We start from the raw sequence: 24,451 nt of genomic DNA on the forward strand, positions 1-24,451 counted from the left end.
AGACACTCAGCCTCTTTGTAAACAGAGGCATCAATGTACCAGTGAAACTGACAAACTGCACACTCACCAGGGTGGGATGGGGAGAGGAGGCCTATTCGTCCCTGCCCCCAAGTGAGTTTCCATGTGTCTGTCTCTTCCATGAGTTCCCTGAAGAAGGGACTGTGCCTTGTGCTTGGCAATAATCTCTCACATTCACTAAGTCCTATGTACCCTGCTACCTGTTTTATAAGGACTTTCCTATTTAATACTCTCGACAGCCCTGAGGGAGGTATGACCCTCATGTTCCTGAGGAAGAATAGGATACCCAGGGAAGATGGTGATTTAGCACTTTTCACATGGCAGTCAGGACCTAAACCCAGGTGGTCCCACTCTGAGCCACACCCTCCTGCCCCCACCTTTCAACCCATATCGTCCTATCTCCTCCCAGAGCTGGCAGGAGGATAGCCAGGAAAGACCTTAACCCCTTGGTCTCCCTTAAAGGACCAGAGATGCCCAGTAGGATGCACATAGATACCATCTCCTGGGGGATCTATCAACAAAGGGGTGGGTGGCACACCTCTGGCCTGTGGGCCACACCTGGCCTTGTTCACGACAGAGCCCACAGCAAATATTTTAAGACAAACCATTTAATGGCCTTCAGATTGAAAGCTCTGCTCCAGCTCCCACCTGAACCCTTCCTGCCTCATTTTAGCTCGTCCCAGTTCTCAAGGCCATGGTAGACACGACTATCCCCACGTCTCTCACCAAGGGAGCCTGCACATCGTGTCCCTTGGGCTCTGACTGCCAGCTCCTGAGGCCAGTGGTGCCCTATTCATTCAAATTAGGAATGCTTCCTGCCTGAAGGCAGGCCCTGTACACCAGCTGTTGCCCCCTCAGCAGGTGGAGCAGAGCAGGCTCGCGTGCCCAGCATTGACACTGATTCCCATGCAAGTCACAGCCTGGCAGAACCTGGCTCCCTCAGTATCCTCTCTGTAACAGGGCGCCCTGGCACTCACTCCCCTCAGGGTGGTGAAAAGCCAGTCTGTGCCAGCTCTCAGGTTCCTGTTGACAGGGAAGTGGTCAGGAGGTAGAGGGGGAGGCTGTTGCTGAGACATTGAACAGCTACACAGGCAGGGAGAATGTGGGCAGGGTATGAGGCAGCTGGTTACGGACCGAAATGGCTTCAGGGCTGGGTACGAAGGTCCCTACCACCTTCTCCCATCCACCCACCTTCCCAGGGCAGGAATAGCAGAGAGGCCTCAGAGAACCCCAAACTAGGTCTGGGGTCCTTGTTCCAGCCCCAGCACCTCTCCTGGCCGGTCCAGGTGGAACCTGCTGGGCAAAGCTACAGTTTCCTAGTCTATAAACCAGGGTTCAAAATCTGCCCTGTTTCTCTCACAGGGTTGCTGTGAGAACCAAATGCAAGTATGAGAAAGTGCTCTGGAAACTGTAGGGTAGGATGCAAATGGGAACAGGCGCCATTGCCAAAATGAGGTGCTGCTGCACCAGAGTGGAAGCTACAAGAGGGGACCATGACAACAGCCACAACAATAACGAAGAGCTAACACCTACACAGTGCTCACTATGTGCAAGGCACTGCTTGCATCACCTAACCTATATTAACTCACTTGACCCCCTAATAGCTCTATGAGGTGGGTATGGCTCTTACCCCATTTTACAGATAAGGAATTTGAGACTCTCAGTAAAGTCTATTTAGTGACAGGGGCAGGATCTGAGCCTCAGCAGCCGCCACGGTTTCCGATTTCAACTCCAACACAGTGCATTCCCTCTCGTGCCCAGTGTGTGGAACACAAACGGCCACTGCCACTGCATGTGGGTGACAACAGGACAGGTGGATGGCCTTACCCAGCTTTCTGGCCAGACCAAAGTCGATGAGCTTGATTCTGGTGCCAGTCTTATTGACACACATGATGTTCTCAGGCTTGAGGTCCAGGTGGACGATGCCCTGCTTGTGGATATACTCCACCCCCTCCGATATCTGCCTCATGTACTGGATGCATTCCCGCTCCGTCAGCTCAAAGTCCTCATCAATGATGCGCTCGAACAGCTCACCCCCCGACACACTGCGGGAGCAAAAGGGATGGTCAGATCACAGGATTGCGGGGCCCAGGGCTGGCAGGGGGTCTGGCCAAGAGCAGGCTGGGAATGGGGTGGGGAGGATGGTAGGGGGACTGGCAGGAAAGCCTAGGCTAAGAGGGGCCTGGCATTTCTGCAGCTTCCTGAATTCCAGTCCCCTGCCTTGTTATGTTGGTCCCAGTTTCCATTGTGTGAGGAATCCCTGGACCTCCTGGTTTCCCTGCTCGGGGGACCTTGTTTGTGCCCACTGAGCTGCTGGGGGATTCAGGGGAGCATCTGGGCTGGGCAGTTTCAGAGGTGGTCATGAACTGAGAGATCTAGACATCTTCTCCTCGACACAAAGGGTAACCACCAGCCAGGGTGTGTAATGACGACAGGTGTGTAAGGAATCGCTCTTACAAGAGCTGAAGCTTGAAATAAATACTCACGGCACCCATAAGTATCTGTTTTGCATAGCCAGGATCAGAAAAGTATCTGCAATAATAAGGAGCCTTGGCACATTTTCTAAAATTCACTGGCTGTAACCCATTACACTCACAGTTGTGATCAGTTGGCCTCCTCTGGCCAGGCCTATAGTTCCAGTTACTTCCTCTAGGTAAAACTGTTACACCTGTTCCCTTGCCCAGGCTGGAAGTATAGTATACCCTCCTGCCTGGATAGACTTTGGATCCTGACTGTGGTGTTTCTGGAGCTCACAGTGGGCATCTTCTGCTAAGGACTGGCCCAGAGGCTATAGCCAGCCAGCACATCGCCCTTCAGGGCAAAGGCATGGCCTTGCCTCCTGAGTTGCATGGGTCCTTTCTGTTCCCCTGTCCCAGCCCTCTGACCCACCTTCCTTCCTTGCTGCTCAGAAAGTTTAAAGCATCTCCCCAGTGACTTTTATAGCATCCAGATATCAGTAAGCTCTGTTCTGCAATGGCCTATAGGTCCACCAGCTGAACACGGCTGAGTAGGCTTCCTTCTGGGCCTGTCCTCTTCCAAGGGACTTCCCTCTTCTTTTTTGCAGGGGAGGGGGAAGGGACATTTCCTCTTCTAAGGGGAGCCATCATGAAGAAGGGAAAGAGCTGAGTGTGGATCCTGTCCCTGCCTTTTATAAGCTGTGTGACTTTGGGCACATTACTTAACCTTTCTGAGTCCTGGTTTCCTTACCTGTCCCTACCTCATAAAATTGTTAGGAATGAAGGAACTTCTGGAAAGCATCATTCCTGACACACAGTAGGTGCTCAGCACATATTAATTACCATTTGACAACCTGTAGTGAGTCAGGTGGATCTTGTCACTGACCTCTGCTGGAGGGACAGACAGGGATGCAGCGTGGGGCCCAGCACACCACCGCCTCCATCACCACCACTTCCTGGGAGGGCTGAGCCAGTGGCCACTGGGGACGCTAGAACTGACACTCTAGCAGGAGGTCCCTGGGTGGCCAGCAGGTGGCGCCTTTGTACCAAAGCCTTCCATTTCTATTGCTCTCTACCAAGGCTCCAAGTCAAATTCTAATCTACATTCCCAGGTCTCTTGGGAGCCTTACTGTCTCTGTTCCTCAATGTCCTCATCTGGAAGATGCACATAAAAATAGCACCACCTCACAGGGTTGCTGTGAAGACTGAGTGGATTAATACAGGTAAAGTGCTTAGCAGAGTGCCTGGCACATAGTAAGTGCTCAATAATGTTAATTACCTCCCCCCCCCCCCCCACCCCCGGCCCCTGCCTAATCCAGTTGGGACCCTTATTGAAAATACAGACTCCCAAGCTCTTCCCCTGTAGATTCTGATTTAGAAAATCTTGGGAGGATCCAGATGTTAGCCAGATAATTCTTATGATGACACAAGCTTGGGAAATACCGGTTCCAGCTTACCCAATAGCTGCCCTTGGGATGGCAGCTGAAATTCAATTCACCAAGAAATCCCTTTGAGAAAGCACTCCCGATTTCCCCATTTGAAATGATCTTTCCCTCCCTGGGTTTTCCACAGTCTTGTCTCTGAGCTTTTTGTATCAAGTCTGCCTTAGCTTATGTTTGTTTGCAAGTATGCGTGGAAAAGGTCTGGCTCATCTCTAGACCTTTATTTACACCTGGCCATATCTGGCACTGACAAGGTGCCCCAAAATGTGTGCTTTTAAATTTAAAATATTCTGGAAAAGCAAGCAACCATCATTTTCAGTGCCTTTGGGAATGTCTGAGGCAATGTGTAGTGGAAATCTGAGCCACGGAGGTAATCACTACTGCGTTTCTAGAGGTAACCTATTCAGTGTAAGTTCAAATAGGTCCAAACCTATTCAAATATACTTAATGTATTTTGAAAACTGTTCCGTGGTCCATTTTCTAGGATGGAAGGGATTACATAAATAGGATTAATGGTTCTGTGTAGGTTTCTCTTCAAAATACTCAAGGTTAGGGTGGAAAGAAGCTGCCACCCACAGAGATGATGCCAAGGGCCAAGGCTGGGCCAGAGGGAATGTGCGCTTAGTAAATGGACAGTGAGCCAGTGAGCCAGTGAGTGAATACCTACTACCAAGGCTACCTAATCCCAAGGGATCAAATTCATTCCCCAAACTGTAGACCTTGGCCAGCCCTCATTGGCAGCCAGAAGGTATGGCGTTTCAGGGGACTCCAGACTCCATACCCAGACCCTCTACTCCTTGCTGAATATTCTTTGCTAAATTTTGCCAATGGTAGCACAAAAGTGAGGTGGGCGGCAGATGACTTGGTCTAAATTGCACTTCTGCTTCAGTGCTGAGGGTCCCCCCGCCCCTTGGAATGTCCCGAGCACACCCAAAGGACAAGCCCAGATTGCAGGCCAGGAGCCTGAGGGAATCTCCATGTCTGGGCAACACTGCTATAAAGGCGGGGGCTTGTCCTGTGATCAGAGGTCAGAAAGGCTGAAGGCACACATTACTTCTGATTTCTCACTGTGTCTGAGGCAGCTGAACCGACAGAGAGGCCCCTGGAATACATTTTCACTTTTCTACATCACCAGGCATTATCTTTCTCTTCCTCTCAGTTTCTCCATCAAACAAGGAGAATAGCAAATGGTACCCTCTGCAAGCTAGCCTTTGCCCTCTCATGGCTGAGTCTGTTTAAGCTGGAAGAGAAGTACAGACCGAGTGTGAATGTGCTCCCACTTCTTTGGTTGAGCTCCTATCAAGGGACAAGCTCTTTACCCCAAGTGCAGAAGAATCATCTGGCATCTGTGCGTGTCAGATTGCTTCTGCCCCTGGGAGAGACGTGGGGAAGAGGGATGAAAGCCAGGCCAGCCGAGGCCTTCTTACGTTTTCTCTCAACATTTTCCATCCAGCTTGCCAACTCGCATTTCCACGCTAAGTATGGTATTCTGCCCACTGGTGCTGCTGCCTGGCCTCTCCCAGGCTTGGCTGCCTCCTACCCCACTCCCGCACCCTCGCACAAACTTGCCCAAGGCTTAACATCTAAACATAAGACATTTCTCCGCATGTCCACGCATGCCCACACTGCCTGGACCCAGCAACTTGTTCTAGAATAAATGTGAAACGTTGCAGCCCAAAGGGCTATTGTAAGGCTGTGATCGGTGAGGCCACAGACACGGGCTACTCTTGCCTGGAAGTGGGGAGGTAAGCTTAGACGGGGGCTGAAAACCGATTGTAAGATACAAATTCTAAGACACAAATGCAGCTTTTCTTTGGATCGTTTACAGTTCCACAGAATTGCTGAAGTTTAGATGCTGGAAGGACTTAATAATTAGAAAATCACAGCTTGGCAGTAACAGGACCAGACTCCAGCTCTCCTGAATTGTAGGGTTTGTTCCACAACACCTAGTTGTATGTTAAATGCTCACAAAATAATTTTAAGTGAAAAAATAGAAAAGACCATGACACAGGAAAAGTCAATGTATCATACTATTAAGTCCTAATTATACAGCACAATGCCTGACATATATTATTCCATTTAATCCCCACATCATTCATAAAGCAGCTTATATCCTCTGTGTACAGATAATAACACTAAGGATAGGCAAAGCTGAGTTACTTATTCAAGGCCACACAACAGGTAAGAGGCAGAGCTGGATTGACGGGAGATTTATCGGACTCACTTTGGACTCTGTGCTTTTAACCCACTATAGCGCTTCCAAATGTACATAAACCGAAAGGAAACACACCGAAGCCATCACAGAGAGAGGAGAGGAGGTCACACCTCAAGCCTGGGGAGGCCTCACTGGCCTCACCCTTCCTGGGGAGGAAGGTGTTGGTAGAGTCCCCTCCAAAGGACAGAGAGTCCTGACGCTCAAGATGAGCAATTCAAGGATGCTGAAGGCTATTTCACAATAGCTCTAAAGATTTCAGATGCACATGCCCTTTGATCTAGCACACCCACACTTCCAGGAATTCACCCTACAGACGTACACAGGAGTGAGAAGATGCAAATACAAGGTTACAAACGCTGCTTATTTGTAAAAGCAAAGGCCTGGAAACTGTGAAACCGCCTTTCAAAAGAAGACTGCTCGAGTAAACTGTGGTTTATGCATGGAAGGAAATTCCACGGGCAGGGTGAACAAGGAGGGCCACCAGCTACTGGTATGTTCACAGCAGTTCATACCCAGGTGAACTGTTGAATGAAAAGAAGCAAGACACAGGATAGTGGATATGAGTTAGCTTTGTGTGAAAAGGTGGGAAATATTTTTTAAAAATATATGGTTATATTTTCATAAAGAAACTTTGGAAGGATACAAACAATAAAATAAATAAAAATGGTTACTGGTGGCAGTGGTGGGGGCTATGGGGGACAGGGGTTGGAACGAACTCTCCATTGTGTATTTTCTTACATTTTTTTTAATGTGATTGTATAACATTAAAAAATTCTGATTAAAAAATAAAGGAAAGGAGGGGCGGCTGGGTGGCCCAGTTGGTTAAGCATCTGACTCTTGACTTCAGCTTAGGTCATGCTTAGGTCATGATCTCACAGTTTGAGAGTTCAAGCCCCTTATAGGGCTCCGTGCTGGCAGTGGGGAGCCTGCTTGGGATTCTCTCTCTCTCCCTCTCTCTCTGCCCCTCACCTGCTCACTCTTACTCTCTCCCTAAAATAAATAAATAAACTTAAAAAGAAAAAGGAAAGGAAACTGAAAAACACAGACACCTCTGCAGAGGACACCTGGCTTACTGAGAACAATATGTGCATTTGTGTTTGTGTGTGTGTGTGTGTGTGCGCATGTGCACCCGTGTGTGCGTGTGTGCACACACATGGTCAGCGGCTCAGAGGTGAGACAAGTGGAGGATGGGGACTAGAGGAACCATGGATCCCAGGAAGCCTTGGCGGGAGGTCATGTGATATATGCCTCCGCCCATGTACAACTCAGCCCAGGAAGCACTACTCTCTGCTGAGGGAGCAGTGGAGAACACAAGCAGGCATGTATGGGGGGCATGCAGGGCACAGGAGGAGGACAGGAGCAAGGGTTACGCTTCCGTATCCTGAGCCCCCAGCCCTGGGCCCCTCTTCTTTTGAAGGCCAATCAGGAAGTTGCTGTGTCCCTCCCCTTCCACTCCAAAGCTACCTCTAGGTGAGAATGTCCCTGAAAGAAAGGAGCCTACAGGTAACCTTGGCCCTTTCACAGGGAGGTGAGGGTGAAAAGGGGGCAGGGGTCCTCAGAGATCCGCCAATTTGTTATGGCAGTGAACAGGGCTGCTGTGGGCTGCTGGTCATGGGTTAGGGCCACAGGTGAACACAGATCTGCTGTTCTGAGTGGGCGACACCCAGTCACGTGGGCTGGGGAGTGTCCTTCATGTCATAGCCCCGCCTGCAGGGCTCTCCATTTCCAGGCAGAGGGGTTTGGGTGTGGGCACACACAAGGGGCCCCCAGCAAACCACTCACATTTCCAGGACCATGACGATGTTGGCCTTTTCTTCAAAGGCATCCACACACTGGACCAGCTTGGGGTGGTGGAGGCAGTTCATAATGCTGATCTCCTGCCGGATATTCTCTTTCTCTTTTGCTGAATATGCCTTGAAGAATTTCCCTGCCCAGATTTTTCCAGTTTTCTTTTCTACAAGTCGAAAGACCTGTCCAAATTTCCCACTGGAAATGAAAGGAGGAGGAGAGGAAAGGCAAATTTAGCCAAGCTTTCCACTAAATTGGGGCTGACAAATGGTGGCCTGTGGGAAAAATCTAGCCCACCTCTTTTTAGAAATAAAATTTTATTGGGATGCCGCCACACCCATTGGGGCGCACACTGTCTACGGCCACTTTTGTGCTTCAATGGCAGAGTGGTAGCTGCGACAGAGAGCATATGGCCCACAAAACCTAAGCTACCCATTATCTGGCCCTTTATAGAAAAGTCTGTCGGTCCCTGCTCTGGATCATGAAGGGTTCCTCTAACACAGACAAACCTCCTCTCCCTCACCTGTCACCCCAGCCTGTGCCTGGCCCCGCATCCCTGCCCAAACACTGCCCAGGTTTGCTGTTCTTTCAGGGCCATCACTTCCTTGGGCTGAGGCTTCCACCCTGGCTGGTGGGCTTCTCTCTCCTTCCCCGAAGACAGACCCATGAAGCTGGGTGGAGAAAGTCCTCCCCAACTACAGAGAACTTCCGAGTGGCTGCTTTCCTTCTGTTCCACTGCTCAGCACTGGTCCCCTGGACATGGCCCAGGAAGGCCCCTGCCGTCCACTGCAGGGGAGGAGAGTGAGGTATTCCTCTGACACAGCTCCTCCCGACAGAGCAGGCTCCTTGTGCAGAACTGTTGAGGCTGGTGTCACTCCTTTCTTCCCCAGGAACTTGCTAGAAATCAAACCTGAGCCCTGTCCCCTTTTCTTCCATCCTGCTCCTATAGGGATAGTTAGCAGGAGACAGTCGGCCCTGGGTGCTGCTGCTGGAGGGGACGGTGTGGCTGTGACGAGGGCTCAGGGTTGGGGTCTCCACACTCCAGCGGAGAGCCAGAGCTAATAGTGTGGGCCAGATTCATAGAGTGAGCAGCTGTGCCTTTCAGCGGTGTGCATTTTATGGATGCATTAAAGCTACGGTTGCTGAACAGTGAGACTGATCAGGCTTGACTGACTCCTGCAGATGACATGAAAGGTAGCCTCGGACAGTCTGACCCAGACCCAGTCACCTTATCAGCCTGGTTGGAGTAATGCACAGGAAAGGCAGGGCTTGCTCAAGCCTCTCATGGAGTTGAGTCGGTTGCACAAGAAGCTCCTAAGAGCGCCCTGGCTGAGGTTGCCCTCTTGGGGTGCTGACCCAGGTCAGCACCTCCTGCTTCTGCAGGGGGCCTCAGCGTGGGAAGCTGGCAGAACCCAGGAAAAGATGGGAAGACAAGGCACGGAATTTAATGATGGGATCTGCGCCACCCCCACTCTGGGGGCCCCAAAGGCACTTCCTGCACCACTTACGAGCCTAGTCTCTCTTCGATGTCGTAGAAGTCAGACACTTTGTGTTCAGTATTGACAATCACCGTCCGGTAGTCGACCTCAGGTTCCTTCTCATCTGCAGGGTGGGGCGGGGTGAGTGTGAGCCATCCAATTCCTTGCTCGCCCCCCTCCCCGCCTCGAGTCTACCTGAGGACAGGTGGCCAGCACTCACCATCATCTGACACCTCCACTTCGTCCTTTGGCTCTGGGGGTGGAAGGAGATGGGCAGAGACACAGAGGACACAGTGGTTAGTACTGAAGACCCACTGAGAGTGAAACATGCTGGGGCCTCCATCACGCCTCAGCCTTCCCAGGCCCAAGACCACCAAGCCCAGAGCTGTGGGCACGGCTAGGCAGTGGGTCAGTCTGCTCTGCAGCCGGGCCACGGACACATGGACACACCAGCAGGCCCTGGCCTCCTCACCCCACCGAGCAGCTTCCCCCCCAGCTCTTGCTTCCATCCCTTCCTCTGTGACCTCGTGGTCCCCTGGACACAGCCTTCTTCACAGAGCTTCCAGGCTCCAACTTTCAGAACCCACACATGACTGTGACAGCCCCTTTCTGCTCTCGCTTGAAAGTCAGCAACATAAATTGCTCCTAGTGTCAAATCTATTTATCCATTTGATGGTTAATGGTACGTGGGATTCCAGCCCTGGACCAGGTATCTTGCCAGGTATTGTGGGCATACAACCAAAATACACAGAAGGCATGATCTCTCCTTTCTTGGGGCTCATAATTTAGTGGGGGAGGCGAAACCACATATCCTAGAAATATCCGTTACAAGTGTTCTATAATCAAGCACATGATATCAAAGTACAAATATACATATACATATGTAGGAAGTTGACATGAAATGAGGCAATTATAAAGTCAGAGCAATTATTCTGGGAAGAAGAAGCCCTCGAGTTGGGTCTTAAAGGAAATGCTGGAACACAACAGGGAGGTGGGTGAGGTCACACAGTGAAACCAGCAGGTGTTAAGAGGTAGGGCGAGAAGGGACATAAGCAGCACATACTGGCTGCTCATATGGATGTATCAGACAAGAATGGCAGGGTGGGGGGGGGGGCGTGAGGGGACAGGCAGGTGCCCACCAAACACATCCACTTCAGAGCTGCAGGCTTTCCTTTGGCATAGGTTTGTCCCTATCAGGCCACTATGGCTTCTTGACCTTGGCCAAGTACCTTTCCCTTTCTGGGCCCCAGTGTCCTCATCTGTAAAAGGAGGGAGTTGTACTTATAGGTGATTTCTAGGGTCCTTGGCTAGCTCTGGATGCCATGTTCTGTGACATGCTTTATGCTCCTCAGTCATGATGTGGGCTGTGGTCCACTGGCAGAAGGAGCCAATGTTGGTTTCCTGAGACAGAACAAAGACCTAAGAAAAGTTGGAGAAGGAGGACAGAGATTTTACCAGTGCAAGTGTGTGTGTGTGTGTGTGTGTGTGTGTGTGAGAGAGAGAGAGAGAGAGAGAGAGAGAGAGAGAGAGAGTAAGACTTGGGGGGACAGAGTGTGTGACAGGGGACAGCATGTGGGTGAATCCCCCAGAAGCTGTGATTTGTTTAGGGTCCTTACAATGCTGTTGATGAAGCTTAGCTTTAAACAACTAAACAGAAGTGAGACGGAGAAGAATAGTCTGTCGCAGGAAGGAAAATGCCCCGGAAACATTTAGTAATAAGATAGATGGGAACCCTCAGATCCGTGGTGGGGTTTCACAGATAGTGCCAGGACAGGAGTCTAACTGGCCAAGTCTTCTAACTCGCATATTTGAGAGTGGAGAATGACCATGTCAGTTCATAGATGATCAGAAAACATCTGGGAACAACACCTGGAAGACATGATGGAGTCACATTTCAGAGAGAATGGAATCATTCAGCCTTCTGGGGCGGACAAGCCCCAGGGCATCTAGTGAGAACCCAAGTGTGGGAGCCCCTTCCCTCAACTTACTGCTCTAGCCAACAGAATGTTGTCACGGGTCGGGGGTCTGGATCGGGGTGTGGGGAATGCACTGGCCACAAGCAGGTATTATTCCTCTGCTCTCAGCAGAGCCTGGGGCCATCTGCTCCTGGAAGCAGGGCTTTCGGCACTTAGGAAGTCGCCCTGGGGCTGGAGAGGTATGGAAAGCCACTGAAAGAGCTGCTGTGTGAAGATGGTCAGAAATGGTTAGGCCTCTCTGGTTAGGGAAAAATGTCTGTAGCAGCTATGATTTAAAAAAAATCACAATGGCCAAGGGTAAGATTAAGGTTATAGACTTTTACCAACTAATAAGTACTATAACTGGAGAGAACAATTTAGTGTTATGCCTCACATAGGAGGAAGGCGGTAGGCATATGGAACTCACATCTCGAGATGTACCATAAGGATAATAAATAGGTTTAACAGACGTTTAGGTCAGTTCAACAACGGCACTTCAGACAGGGCTGTAAGGGAAGCAAGGGGTTCAAGTCAATGACGAAGGATGCTGTCACTGGCTGGGCCTTGGAGATAAAATACTAACAATGATAACAACATTTACTGTCAGGGAGGCCTAGCGTACTGGTCCATGGTGCTCCTGTCTGAGAGAGTGGCTTCACCCGTTCCCATGCCACTCACCGGGGTGTGCAATGGACAGCAGGACGAGAGAGGAAGGAGAAGGCAGACTTCCCTGGCCTGGCATCTTTTTTTTTTTTAAATTTTTTTTTTTTAACATTTATTTATTTTTGAGACAGAGAGAGACAGAGCATGAACGGGGGAGGGTTAGAGAGAGAGGGAGACACAGAATCTGAAACAGGTTCCAGGCTCTGAGCGGTCAGCACAGAGTCTGACGCGGGGCTCGAACTCATGGACCACGAGATCATGACTTGAGCCAAAGTCGGACACTCAACCGACTGAGCCACCCAGGTGCCCCTGGCCTGGCATCTTTAGGAAGAGCTGTCTGTACTTCCCTAGTGAAGGAGCATCAGCCGTACTGTAAGCCCATAAGGGGCTTTCCAATGGCCTGGCACCAGGGGCATCTTCCAGATGGCCCTGGAGAGGGCATGCAGTTCTACAACTGGCCTCTTCCAGTGTCTCAGACACCAGTTAGAGATTATACAGCTGGCCTTCTTGCTCGCACCACAAACACCACACCTGCCCTTCACCTCTGCCTTATTTTCCCTTGGCAATTAAGATGCAGAATGTTCTCCTGATGCTATGGTTGTGGGGACCTAGGCCATTCTCAGGGAATTCATGCCCTTATTTCCTGGCTCACTGCTACCACACAAATCTTCCTCTGTTTGAAACAGGCCAAGACTCCTGGCTGAGATATTTCCCTTCTTCCTTTTCCTTCTCACTCTGCCTCCATTCTGCTTGGAGTGGGAAGCGGCCACAAGGAGAGGGGCAGGATAGGAGGTGGGGAAAGGCCATGGTTCAATTAGCCAAGTTCAGTAATAAAGGTCTGTAGTAACAGCAGAGGTGAGCCACTCGGTTTCCATCTCTCCACCACAGAAGGAGCTGCGGCTGGAGGAACTTCAACAAGACATTTAGAAACTATTCAGAAAGAGCTATGAGATCCAAGAGCTAAGCACAAGAACTGTTTGGAAGATGGTTCTGAGATATTTCTGCAAATAGATGAGTCTCATTTCCCTGGAGTAGTGTCTGAGACAAGACCAGATGAGCACTGGGGACCCTCACGTGGCAGGCCTCTAGGGAGTCCCTTGGACTGAGCTGTCCGTGGCTGAGGGCCGTCACACACCTGGTGAGCACTAGAGGGCACCCCAGCCCCAGAGAGGCGTCTATAGCCCCGGACCGGGTGAGCAGCACTATTTGGCTCATCTCTGGCCCTCAGGGGCTCTACATCTCTAATTGCCCTCAGGCTTGCAAGGAAGCCCCAACTCTGCAAGAAGCCCTTCTCATAGCTGTTTTGCTAACAACTATATATTCTAGAACAAATTAGGATCAGGAGCAAGGACAGAGTGGATTTAAGACTTACAGTATGGATAGATAGGGTAGGGCAGAGATGAAGGCCTGGCTGGGATGGGAGAGAATGTTGTCTTCGGGGCAGTGCTTCTGCTTACCCAGGTTTGGGGAGACAGGGAGGGGAGCTGGCTGGGTTGGGGATTCTAGTCTGAGGGGCGGCTCTGGCATAAGAAGTCCACTGAAGCTGGGTGGGGACACCTGTGCTTTGTCCTGTACCACCTGGAATAGTGCCAGAACACAGGAGGAGTGCAGAGGAGTGCAGAACACCGTGTGAGTGAATGTAGCATGAGGGTCGGGCGCTTAGCAGGGACAGAATGGAGAGGTCAGGATGAAGCAGAAAACCCAGGCTGCTAGGGCAGAGGCAGGAGGAGTACTGGTGGCAGTGGGGAAGGCGAGAGCCCTCATAAGCTGCACTTAGTGAAGGGAGGGTTCAATAGCCCTGCCATTATGATGACCACCGTACCCCACAGGCTCCCTAGAGAGAAACTGCCATGACCACCCCTCCCATCCCTCCTCTACACGCACACACATGTGTGCACACACACCACACTTCTCTGAGAGCCATTTCCCTTTTAAGGTGGACAGAGATGACCTACCCAGGTTATAACTAAAAGCATCTGACCAGTGCACAGAGGTCTTCACTCGGAATATCCCTACACCCCACCCTCCCACCGCCTCCACCCTCTGCCCCTCAGGCCTAATGCTTGCCAACTGTTCTGTCCTCCGCCCCCCCCCCCCCCCCCATCACTCCCCCCAGCCATCCAGCTGGCCCTGAGCGGTGGGAGCAGCATCCAGTCTGGAAGCCCTGGGTGGCCTGGACCCCTCCTCTGGCTTGCAGGCTATTTTTGCATTTCCTTTTGTGTGCTCTCAGCCAGGAGGGGCCCTAGGGGGAGAACTGAGGACCACAGTGGGATTTGGCTGGCTGTAGGGGAAGAAGGGAAAGGCCACCTGCCCAGAGCCTGGTGGTCCTCGCCCTTGTCCCCACACACTCTCCCTACAGGCCTGGGAGCTGCTGTCCTGGCCTCCTGGGAGCCACACCTTGCAGCTCCGAGGGCCTCTGTCCTCTGCATGGGCTTCGTCGGGGATTCTACCATTTCTCCTGGTGTCTGCCATAGGGGCCCTGGATACTTTCCTTTCCATCTAGGGAACATCTCACTGCAATGCTGTCTCTTCCCTTGTCACTTTTCAAGAGGTAGGGAGTGTTCTTGAACAAAGCAATATGCTACAAACATAAAACTAAATGCATGTCCTGGCACCCCCACGCTAACCTGCCTGCTCCCCACAAAGAAGGTCAAAGGGCGGCAGATGGCAGTTTTGTTACCCCGTTTCCCTTAGCAGACATTTGTGAGCAGCTAGTGGGCAGGAGCCCCAGGACAGCTGCCCGGAGGCTCAGCAGGGCCATCCTGGGGGCCAGGATCCATGCCCCTGTGGCTCCCATGTCCCAGAGCTCAGGGGTAAAGGCCCCCAAGATAGGGCTGCACTGGCAATCTTGTAAATTTGGAGTGTTTTCCACTGGCATCCTCCAAATTTCTTTCTGGAGCCCTCTTTTAATATGAAAGTAAAATGGGGCACCTGGGTAGCTCAGTTGGTTGAGTGTTCAACTTCAGCTCAGGTCACGATCTCGTGGTTCATGGGTTCGAGCCCCACGTTGGGCTCTGTGCTGACAGCTCAGAGCCTGGAGCCTGTTTCATGGATTCTGTGTCTCCCTCTCTCTCTGCCCCTTCCCCGCTCGTTCTCTCTCTCTCTCTCTCTCTCTCTCTCAAAAAATAAATAAAACATTTAAAAAATAATAATATAAAAGTAGAGTTCATGTCTATTTTATATCTAATATTTTCACTAAAGAGGGGGATCAAACTATAATGACAGTTCCATACTCGTGATGCCTCTGGTCGCGTGGGGACTTCAGACTGGCCCTGTCCAGCTCCCTGTCCTTCACTCTCCCCTCTTCTCTAAGCCTCACACCCTTAAGCTCTCCCTCTCCCAGTGCCCTTTCCCTTGGTGTCCCTCCACCCTCCTCCCCGCCCACCACCTCTTCTCCACCTTAAACTCACGGCACTCTTTTCTTCTTTTCACACTGAACTTCCTGAAATAATATTCCACACTCCTGGCCTCTCTTCTCCCACTTATTCCTTAACCCCAGGGCAACCATTTTCCACCCTGTGGAAACGCTTTGGACTTTCCTCTCAAAGATCGCTGAATATCAAAGGGATAAATCCCTGAGTCCTCATCTCTTTCTGTATTTAGCACTGCTGCTGTTCAGGGAGCCTTCTCTGCAATCTGTTTCTTCAACGCGGCTCCAGCTTCTGTTTCTCTCTGCCTCATCCTTGCTTCTGGCCTTGCAGGATTCTTCATTTCGGTATCCACACTGACTTTCTCTACCACTCTCAGTGACTTCATTGAGCCCATGGCTTCAATAATCAATTAAATATATATAGCGAAACCCCCAAATCTGTAGTTCTGGCATAAACCCTTCTCCTGAGCTCTAGATTCAGCCAGTCAGCAGTCTGAAGACGCCTGGATATCCCTCAGACACCTCATCTGCACGGGACTGAGACCAGAACTTGCATCTTCTCCAGGACTCCCGGCTGCCTAACGTCCAAGTCTCTGGGAGGCAGCCTGACCTCCTCCTTCAGTTTAACCAAAGGACTAGAGGCTTTAGGTCAGACAGCTTACCATTTACATTACATGCTTTGGGATCTTGGGCAAGTTGCTTCATCCCTGTAAACCTCATTTCTCCTATCTATAAAACGGGGGTAGTAACTATCTACTTCAGTGAGTTAGATGCATAAAATGATGCATGTAAAGTGCTCAACACACTGTTAGCATATAGCAAGTGCTTGATATATGTTAGCCACCAAGAACTATGATAATAAATGCCTCTTAAATTTGTATTCAGTTACCCAAGCTAGGAACTGGAAGTCATCCTGAACTCTTCTCATTTTTCCTTCAATTCTACCCAAAAAGTCATTGAGAATAGTCAGTTCTACCTGTTGAGGGTTTAGTTCATGCCCTTACCTATCCCTCACCTGGAATGCACCACAGAAGCCCAACTGGTAGCTCGCTGACTCCAATGTCACCCCCCCAGTTCCACTTGGGTACTTCCCAAACTGTCACACACATCTGAATCCATGGGGGTGGATCATGTTGAAATGAAGGTTCAGAAGGGACCAGAGGAATGGAGGGACAGAGAGTCTGCATTTCCAGCAAATCCCAGGATCCCAAGACTCTGGTCCAGACCACACTTTGAGTAGCAAAACTCTACTCTTTCTCCAATTCTCTTTCTAAAAAAACAGATGTGGGGCGCCTGGGTGGCTCAGTTGGTTAAGTGTCTGACCTTTGACTTTGGCTCAGGTCACGATCTTGCAGTTTGTGAGGTTGAGCCCCACGTTGGGCTCTGCACTGACAGCATGCAGTCTGCTTGGGATTCTCTCTCTCCTCTCTCTCTGCCCCTCCCCTGCGCATGTGTGCTCCCCCTCTCTCAAGATAAACTTAAAAAAATAAATAAATAAAACCAGATGTGATCATATCAATCCCCTGCCTGGAATCTTTGATCAACTTCTCAATTTCACCTGAACTGCCCCTTCAGGGTTGCCTTCTTCTGTTCTGTCTTGCACAGCATATGCCCTGGCCACACACAAGCTCCTCAAAATGCCATGTATTTCCATCACTTTGCACCTTTGGACATGCTGCTTTCTCTGGGAGGAATGCCTCTTCTTATTTCCCTGCCTTTTGGAAGCCCGTTCCTTTTTCCAAGACTCAGCATATTTGTCAACTCTTCTAGGAAGCCTTATTCAACCTGCATGGCAAACTCAATCATGCTTTCTGCTGTGTCTCCTTTGTTTACATCACTATAATCTCATGTATCCCCTCTCATTATAGCTACTGTCTACACAGCTGTGTTCCTAGTTAAGATTTTAAGCCCCTTGTCTAATTTGTCTTTGTGTCCCTAGAACCTGGCACTGAGTAGACAGTGCAAGAGAAGGAGGGAGGTGGGTGCAGGGGGAAGCTGAAACTTCAGGCCCATCTGAACTCCTGCCTTCCAGGTCTTTGCTCCTGATTAACACACTATTACCCCCTGGTGGCAGTGTACCAAAACTGCTGGTTCAATGTGTTTTGAAGGTCAAAGGTACTTCTAAAGGATGGATCAGCATCACAACCCTGGAAATCAAGATCCCCAAAGACTCTGCCAGCCATCATTGATGTCTTTCAGTTCTCAGTACCCCTCTCAGTACAGGTTTCTACAGGCACAAGGTAAGTCACACAAACTTACTTCAAGCCAGTGATAAAGCAGAAGATAGCCTACCCTCTGGTTTCTCTCCCACTGCTGTGAGTTCAGACTCCTGGCTCGGCTCACTGGTTCCGTACACGTTGACTGCACGCACACGGAACTTATACTCTCGGTCTGGCAGCAGGTCCTGGACGTTAAAAGAGGTGCTGCGGCATGTGGCTAGTTCCTTCCACGTTTTGTCCACTGAGTCCCAGATTTCGACGCTGTAGGACTGCACGGCACTGCCCCCATCATATGAGGAGCCATACCAGGACAGGGTCAACGAGGAGCTCCGGATGTCAGAGGCGCACGGTGTGCCGGCCGGGGGGTCTGGCTTATCTGGGGACAGAGAAGCACAACATCACACAAGCCTTCAGGATTATGGGGGGTGGGGTGGGGGGGTGGGGGGGTGGAGAAGAATTGCACAGAAAGAACATTCCTGAATTAGCTTTGTCTTGGGGGAGAAGCCCGTAGATCCCCAGCTGCCAGCCCTGGTCCTGGCTTTCCTGACCTCATCTACACAGTCACACCTATGTAAAAACACACCTACACGAAAAGCCACACAAAAACCTACTTGCTGGAAAAATAACCCTCCTTTTTTGGCTAGTTTTCCAGTCTACAAGTCATGATTTCCTGTACTCTGCCTCAGTCATAAACATATTTCTTTGAGTAAACAGATCTAGGAAGCTGCCCAGAAGGCGTGGACTGCTTCCCATCAAAAATATGTTTTGAGAGAGAATTCAGAGTGTGTGTGTGTCTCCGTCAGGCCCTAGGCCAGTGGCCTGCGACATAACTAGGGTCAGTCTCCACTTTCTCTGGGACTTGGGAAACATCTGCCCCCCTGACAGGCAGTATAGCACAGTGAGCTCTGAAGTCAGACGGATCTGGGTTTGACCACAGCCCTGTCTACATTCACTACTTGCTCAGTTCTCTGTGCCTCAGTTTCCTTATCTGTAAGCAACGTAGATAATAATAGCACTTGGATCACAAGGTTGTTGTGAGGAGTTCCTGGAAAAGTGGCTGGCTTGAAGAGCCATCACTATCATTATTGTAGGAGTTTATTTCTAATTTTATAATCCATAAAAAGTTACTCGCACCCTACCTCTTGTATCCTCATAGGGCTAGTATAAAATGAGGTAAAGAATTTCAAAACCAAACCGCAGTAGCAAATCACAACCATCCCTGACTGCGGGCTGGGAAAAGAGCAGAGGACACAAGCTAGCAGCAGCCCCTTTGGCTGGCTGCCTTCCCATTCAGACCAGTAATGCTGCCAGCTTCAAGGCAAATCACGGTAGCCAATATTTTGATGGGGTTCTCGAGTTTTGCTGATCTTGTCAGTTGCTCATCTGAACAAAATTCTATTTTCCAGATTTAGTTTTTACAGGTGGTTGATTTAGCTACAGATAGGAGTATTCAGTAACCTCCACCCCCCACCTCGCTCAAGGCAGCTTGAGGTGTAGAGTTCCCCAAACTAGCAATTAAAACCATGCTTGTCATGCTATGTGATTTTACAAGCTATGTGAACTCAAGCGGATTCCTTAACTTCCAAGTTTCCAAACTCCTAGTTGGTCTTTTTTATTTGGAAGATGGTGCTAATATGTATCTACCTTTTAGGGGTTTTGTAAACAGCAAGCAAGCAAACCCAGGTAAAGTCCTTGACTCCTACTCTCCCTCCCTTCAGCAAGGCAGGAAGGCCAAAGAGAATTTCTGCAAATGACTCTATGCATACAGCAAAGAAAAAAACCTGTTGACGTGTGTATGTGTGTGTGTGTACATGTACATTCTCACCTCCCCCCCCCCAGGCCCCACAGCTTCCATGGCCTGGAAGCCATTCACTGCCTTGCAACCCCAGCCTGGACCTCGCCTGGAAGGACTCGGATTGTGACAGGGCTACTTTCCACCATTGGCAGTCCCTCTGGAGGCCTCCTGTGATGGAGCCGCTTTCACTGGTTGTTTAAAGTGTTCTCTTAGAAAAACCATTTGTTCTGAAAGATGTATTGGCCTTTTTAGAAATATTTCTGGTGTTGGCTAAGATGTTTATTACTTTAAACTCTTGTAGAGGCAAGTGGTTCAAGTCCTCTCAAGACCCAGTGAAGGAAGTAAAAAAGCCCAAAGAGGGATGAAAGACAGACTCACTGCTTCCCCCAAAGAAACCTGCCTGGAAAACATCTGATTGGACACGTTTCGAGTCATGTAGGTTTATACAACAAGTGCAGACACACTCCACTGACTGATTTTTCTCCCTTCTGCTTTGGTTAAGGAAAGAAAATGTTGAGAAATGGGTATTGAAGAAGAGGTACTATTTGTACCCTACCCTGTTCCAGATGTTTCTTGGCTGAAAGGATGAGAAAAATGGACAAATGATATACATTCACCTCCTGCAGCACAAGAGAAGATGTGAAATTGGTGGGGGGAGCTTTAATTCCGAGTGAAACTTCAATGCTTTCAAGGAATCTGATTCCAAATTGAGGGGTTCAGAAAAGACTCACAAGTCTGAAGTGGTCAGAGAATGGAAGCGCCCACCCTCACCCCTGCCCTTAGGGCCATGGGCTGTGCCTGATGCCCTCTGTTCTTTCCAACTGACAGCCTCATACAGAGGCTGGACTAGCCAGGGAGGAAAACGCTTGGGACAAGAGAGACGTCCTCAGAACAGAATGCCTGTGAGCCTCCCTTCCACACTAAGCACATAGACGCACTCGGGTTGGGAGGGGGACCCTGGGCATGGCCTGGTAAAGACAAGGCGGGCTCAGTGTCTAGAACCCTAAGCTCTACGCCGCCTTGGAATTCTCCCATGGCTCCCTGGAGACTTGACTAACAGAATGGGAAATGCTGAGTCTAAGGGAAGAGTCTCAGATGGCACCAGCTTCAGGATTTTCTGTTCAGTCCTGGGAAAATAGAGGATCTCCTCTCCACTACTTCTCAAGGGAGCAGGTGCCCTGGCAGTCTCCGTGCACCTGTGTGTCTGAAGGTGCTCTGTGGTCTAACCCCACCTGGACCTCCCTTCACTGCACCTCAGCAGCTGCCTGCAGCTTATAGACAAAGGCAGGGGATGTGACCCCTCGGAGGCATCGACCTGGATCATCCAGCCCTTGAAGGCCAAGGTACTTTGCTTACCCAGAATACCCAGCTAGCTGGTGGCAGAGCCAAAAGGAGACTCCAAAAAAATCTCCAGACCCTTGTTCCAGGGGCCTGTTATTCTACAGGCCATCAGGCAGCATATGATCAAGAAGCATCTTGCTTAAACCCATGCCAAGCATTACAAAGGGAAATCTCCTGTCTTTAAAAACCTTGCAAGTTCCAAGCTCTGGTAGTTTTGGGGGATTACTGGGTATTTGGAGACTCTCTCTACTTTGTTTTTCTCCTTTAAAGATAGGCGAAGTGATGTTTTTCTCAGGCCGGACAAGTTACAGGAAGGAATGCATCTGGGTAAGGCTCTCTCGGGGGCCCCTCTCTCACCCCCCTGAGGTAGAGCTGGAGGGGCAGATGTCTGCACAGTCCCTCCCAGCTCCACACACTCCGGTGCTGCCTTTTAAAATATAAACCTTTCAATTAGTTAAACATCACTCATTGAAACTACCTGAGGGTAAGGCTACTTTTTATTATCATTTTAAAAATAGGAGTCATGGGGCGCCTGGGTGGCTCAGACGGTGAAGCATCCAACTTCGGCTCAGGTCATGATCTCGTAGTTTGTGAGTTCGAGCCCAGCGTTGAGCTCTGTGCTGACAGCTCAGAGCCTGGAGCCTGCTTCGGATTCTGTGTCTCCCTCTCTCTCTGTCTCTTCCCCCCCGCCCACTCTCTCAAAAATAAATAAACATTGAAAAAAAAATTTTTTAAAAAAGGAGTCATAGACTATATGAAAAGAAAATGGCATTTTAAGGGACCTGCAGAAGTTTACTGCTAACAAGTAGCAGTTGTGTTCAATAGGCCTGATTTAGCTGGCCTGCAAACGGATGCCTCCAAAGTGCTTGAAACTGCGCTGAGTAGGCTGAATGATTCCTGTTTCATCTCATTTATATTTGACATCTACTTAATAAGCCCTGATCAGATAATACACAGATGTCCCTAGAGACACGCAGGTAAATCTGGGCCTAATCCAGGTTTACTTTGACTAATTCTAAATCCATGAGCTCTGAATGAATGCTGCTTTGCTGGATCCATCAATGCGAGTGCTCCTTTTATTGGGCAATTCTATTCTTAGCTCTGAGAGGGGGAGGCAGACAGAAAGCCCGTTCCCCTCCATTCCATTCCCCTCCCAGGACGGCATTTAACTTGCTGCTCCTGCCAGCTGGCGGGCAGCCACGCCAACGGCCCTGTCAGCACTGGCCGGCCCGGGAGAATGAGAAACGAAACCATAAAAGGCCAGAACTGCAGCTGCGTGGTGGTGCTGGGGGGAAGGGAGCGTGTGGCACTGCAGAGCCAGTCAGAGTGGGGGCAGGGGCACTGGTCACAGAAAAGCAGTTCAAAGGAGCTGACCCCCAGGTTCCCCAGATAAGAGGAAAACTGGAAACCAATGCTTGCTGACAGCTGGGGCGTGGGGCCAAATCAATACTGCGGGTACAGGTCTAAAAGGATAAGCAAACTGGATCATTAGCATCAGTCCCCCAAACCCCCAAAGGTTCTTGACTCCTGGGGGAAAATTCCTGAAACAAGTATCTGGTGTCACTGAAGAGAAAGAGTGAGAAAAAGGTGTGTCCTGTCATTTATGGCTAAGAAACCTGTTCTCTGTCCCTTTAGTACACTTGGCCTTCCCAGATTTAAAACTCCTGATCTAGGTGCACCCGGGTGGCTCTGTCAGTGGAGTAACAGTTCAGGTCACGCTCTCATGGTTTGTGGGTTCAAGCCCCACATCAGGGATGCTAGGGATCCTCTGCCCAACCCCCGCGAACCTCCCCTACTCACGCTCTCTCTCAACAACAAATGAACATTAAAAAAAAAAAAAATCCTGATCTAAAGAAGCAAAAAAAAAAAAAAAAAAAGAAAGAAAGAAAGAAAGAGAAAAAGAGGATCAGATCAGAAACTGTCAGGCCAAAGTCCTTCACACGCATGGTATCTGAAAGCCCACAAACGCACAGGGACACAGCCTGCTACCCACCTTCCCACTCCTTCATTTGCTGTTGCTTCATTGTCCTGAGCACCTGCCATGTCAGGGGTCAAGTTGCTGAGCACAACCCACAATGTAAGACCAGTTAGGAAGGTATTTTGATATTTCAGGAAGTTCACCAGGACATGAAAAACAGTGATTGGGATGGAAAGGAAAAAGTGAACTTGAAAATCAGTCTGGAGACAGACTCAACTCCATACTGGGATGCAGAAGGCGAGAAAAATGAGTGGATTTAGGATTGGGAAGTCAGTGACCTCAGAAGGGTGGTCCCAGAAGATTAATGGGGGTGAAGGGAGGCTGCAGGGAGGCAAAGAAGCAGAATCAGAGCAGAGACTGGCCCCTTTCAGAGGGCGAGGCTGTAAAGAGAGCAAGAGAGAGATGGTAGGGTGGCCAGAGCGAGCCAGGATATTGCAGTGTTTGGCTGGGATGAGAGAGCCCTGGCAACATTTACAGAAGTAGAGGAGAAGGTGAAGACAAGAAAGAAGGGGGCACAGATATGGAGACACCCGTAGGCGTGGGGCACGAAGTGATATAAGATCATGCCTGATGCCTCCTGTTTCTCAGAGCAGCTGGAGGCGGGGCCCCACAGGGTGACAAGCTATCACAGAGAGTGGGGGAGGACACTGAGCCTACTGACGCCTCCACCTGGACCCCAGCCGAGTCCAGCACTGAGTCTGCGGGTTGTGATCTTCCCGAAGTGCCCCCAAATCAGGTGCAGGAGCAGTACAGTGGAAGGCAACAGTGATTGAGGCTGAGGATCTGCAAGGAGACTGAGTAGCTGGGGAGCAGGAAGGCAGTGGACCAGAGGAGAGGGAGCAAGGGTGCTAGAGGTGGGTCTGGAGCAGAGTGGCTCAAGGTTTGCAAAGGCTAGAGAGGGAGAAGCCAGGAGGAGATTCGTGGCAACAGGAAAATGCTGCAGCGTGTGTGTGTGGGTCTGGGCTTCCCCAGGAGTAGGAAGCACAGCAAGTGTGTGAGAGCAGGAACAGGGAACGTGGGAGCATGGGAGGCTGTGGGCAGGGTGCCGAAGGAGCAGGTCCTGGGGAGGTGAGGCCCTGAGGCCCACCATCCTGCTGGGGGCCTCTGTCTTTCCTGTCCTCTGACCTCCAGGCCACCCTGTCCCCAGACTCACCCACAACAGTGAGGTTGACCTGGGCCTGTCTGCTGCCCAGCTTGTTCTCCACCAGCAGAGTGTAGCAGCCACAGTGTTCCTGGCGTGCGGCCAGGATGGTGAGCCTGCTGCCATTCTCGCTGTTCTCCACCTTGATGTGCTCGCTCTCCTGGATCTGGGGGCAGAGAGTGGGGCAGGCGCTAGAGACTTGGGCCAAGAAAGGAAGAGGGCTCTGACCTCCACTCCCTACCACTAGAGAATGTCACTGGACAAGCAGTATGGGGCTCTGTCTCATCTGAACTCTCGGCTTCCCCTTAAGGCCCCTCCTCTCCTGCATCCAAAGCCAAGTGTCCCTGAGGTGGTTCAGATCTGGGGTGAGCAGGGAGGGTGCCGAGCAGGGTCTGGCAGACCAACCATGTCTGCGCTTCCTGCTCCAGACCAGAGTTAAGGAGTGTCCTGTATCACCACGGCTTTGGGAGGGATGGCAGGAAAACACATCTGAGCAAAGTTACCTACAAAGACCACCTTTGTGGTCTGACAGAAGGTTCTGACCTCTTCTGTCCTAATACTGTAGCCACTAGCCACATGTGGATACTTAAAT

The 24,451-nt window shown here is 50.4% G+C and overlaps 1 protein-coding gene across 6 annotated transcripts in view; it reads right to left on the minus strand.

Moving 5' to 3' along the window:
- The window catches only part of MYLK (myosin light chain kinase), a 279,456-nt gene that overhangs the window by 24,791 nt on the left and 230,214 nt on the right, over positions 1-24,451 (minus strand). For all 6 annotated transcript variants that reach the window (XM_060639759.3, XM_060639758.3, XM_060639756.3 and 3 more), the window contains 6 exons: positions 23,872-24,025; positions 17,678-17,980; positions 9,618-9,650; positions 9,428-9,521; positions 7,914-8,117; positions 1,846-2,063 (listed from right to left, as the gene is read on the minus strand). In XM_060639759.3, the coding sequence (XP_060495742.2) occupies positions 1,846-2,063; positions 7,914-8,117; positions 9,428-9,521; positions 9,618-9,650; positions 17,678-17,980; positions 23,872-24,025 (1,006 nt within the window). The remainder of the gene's footprint in view (positions 1-1,845; positions 2,064-7,913; positions 8,118-9,427; positions 9,522-9,617; positions 9,651-17,677; positions 17,981-23,871; positions 24,026-24,451) is intronic.

The sequence above is a fragment of the Panthera onca genome, chromosome C2 (genome assembly GCF_046562875.1).
Source record: "Panthera onca isolate mPanOnc1 chromosome C2, mPanOnc1 haplotype 2, whole genome shotgun sequence".
Lineage (NCBI taxonomy): Eukaryota > Metazoa > Chordata > Mammalia > Carnivora > Felidae > Panthera > Panthera onca.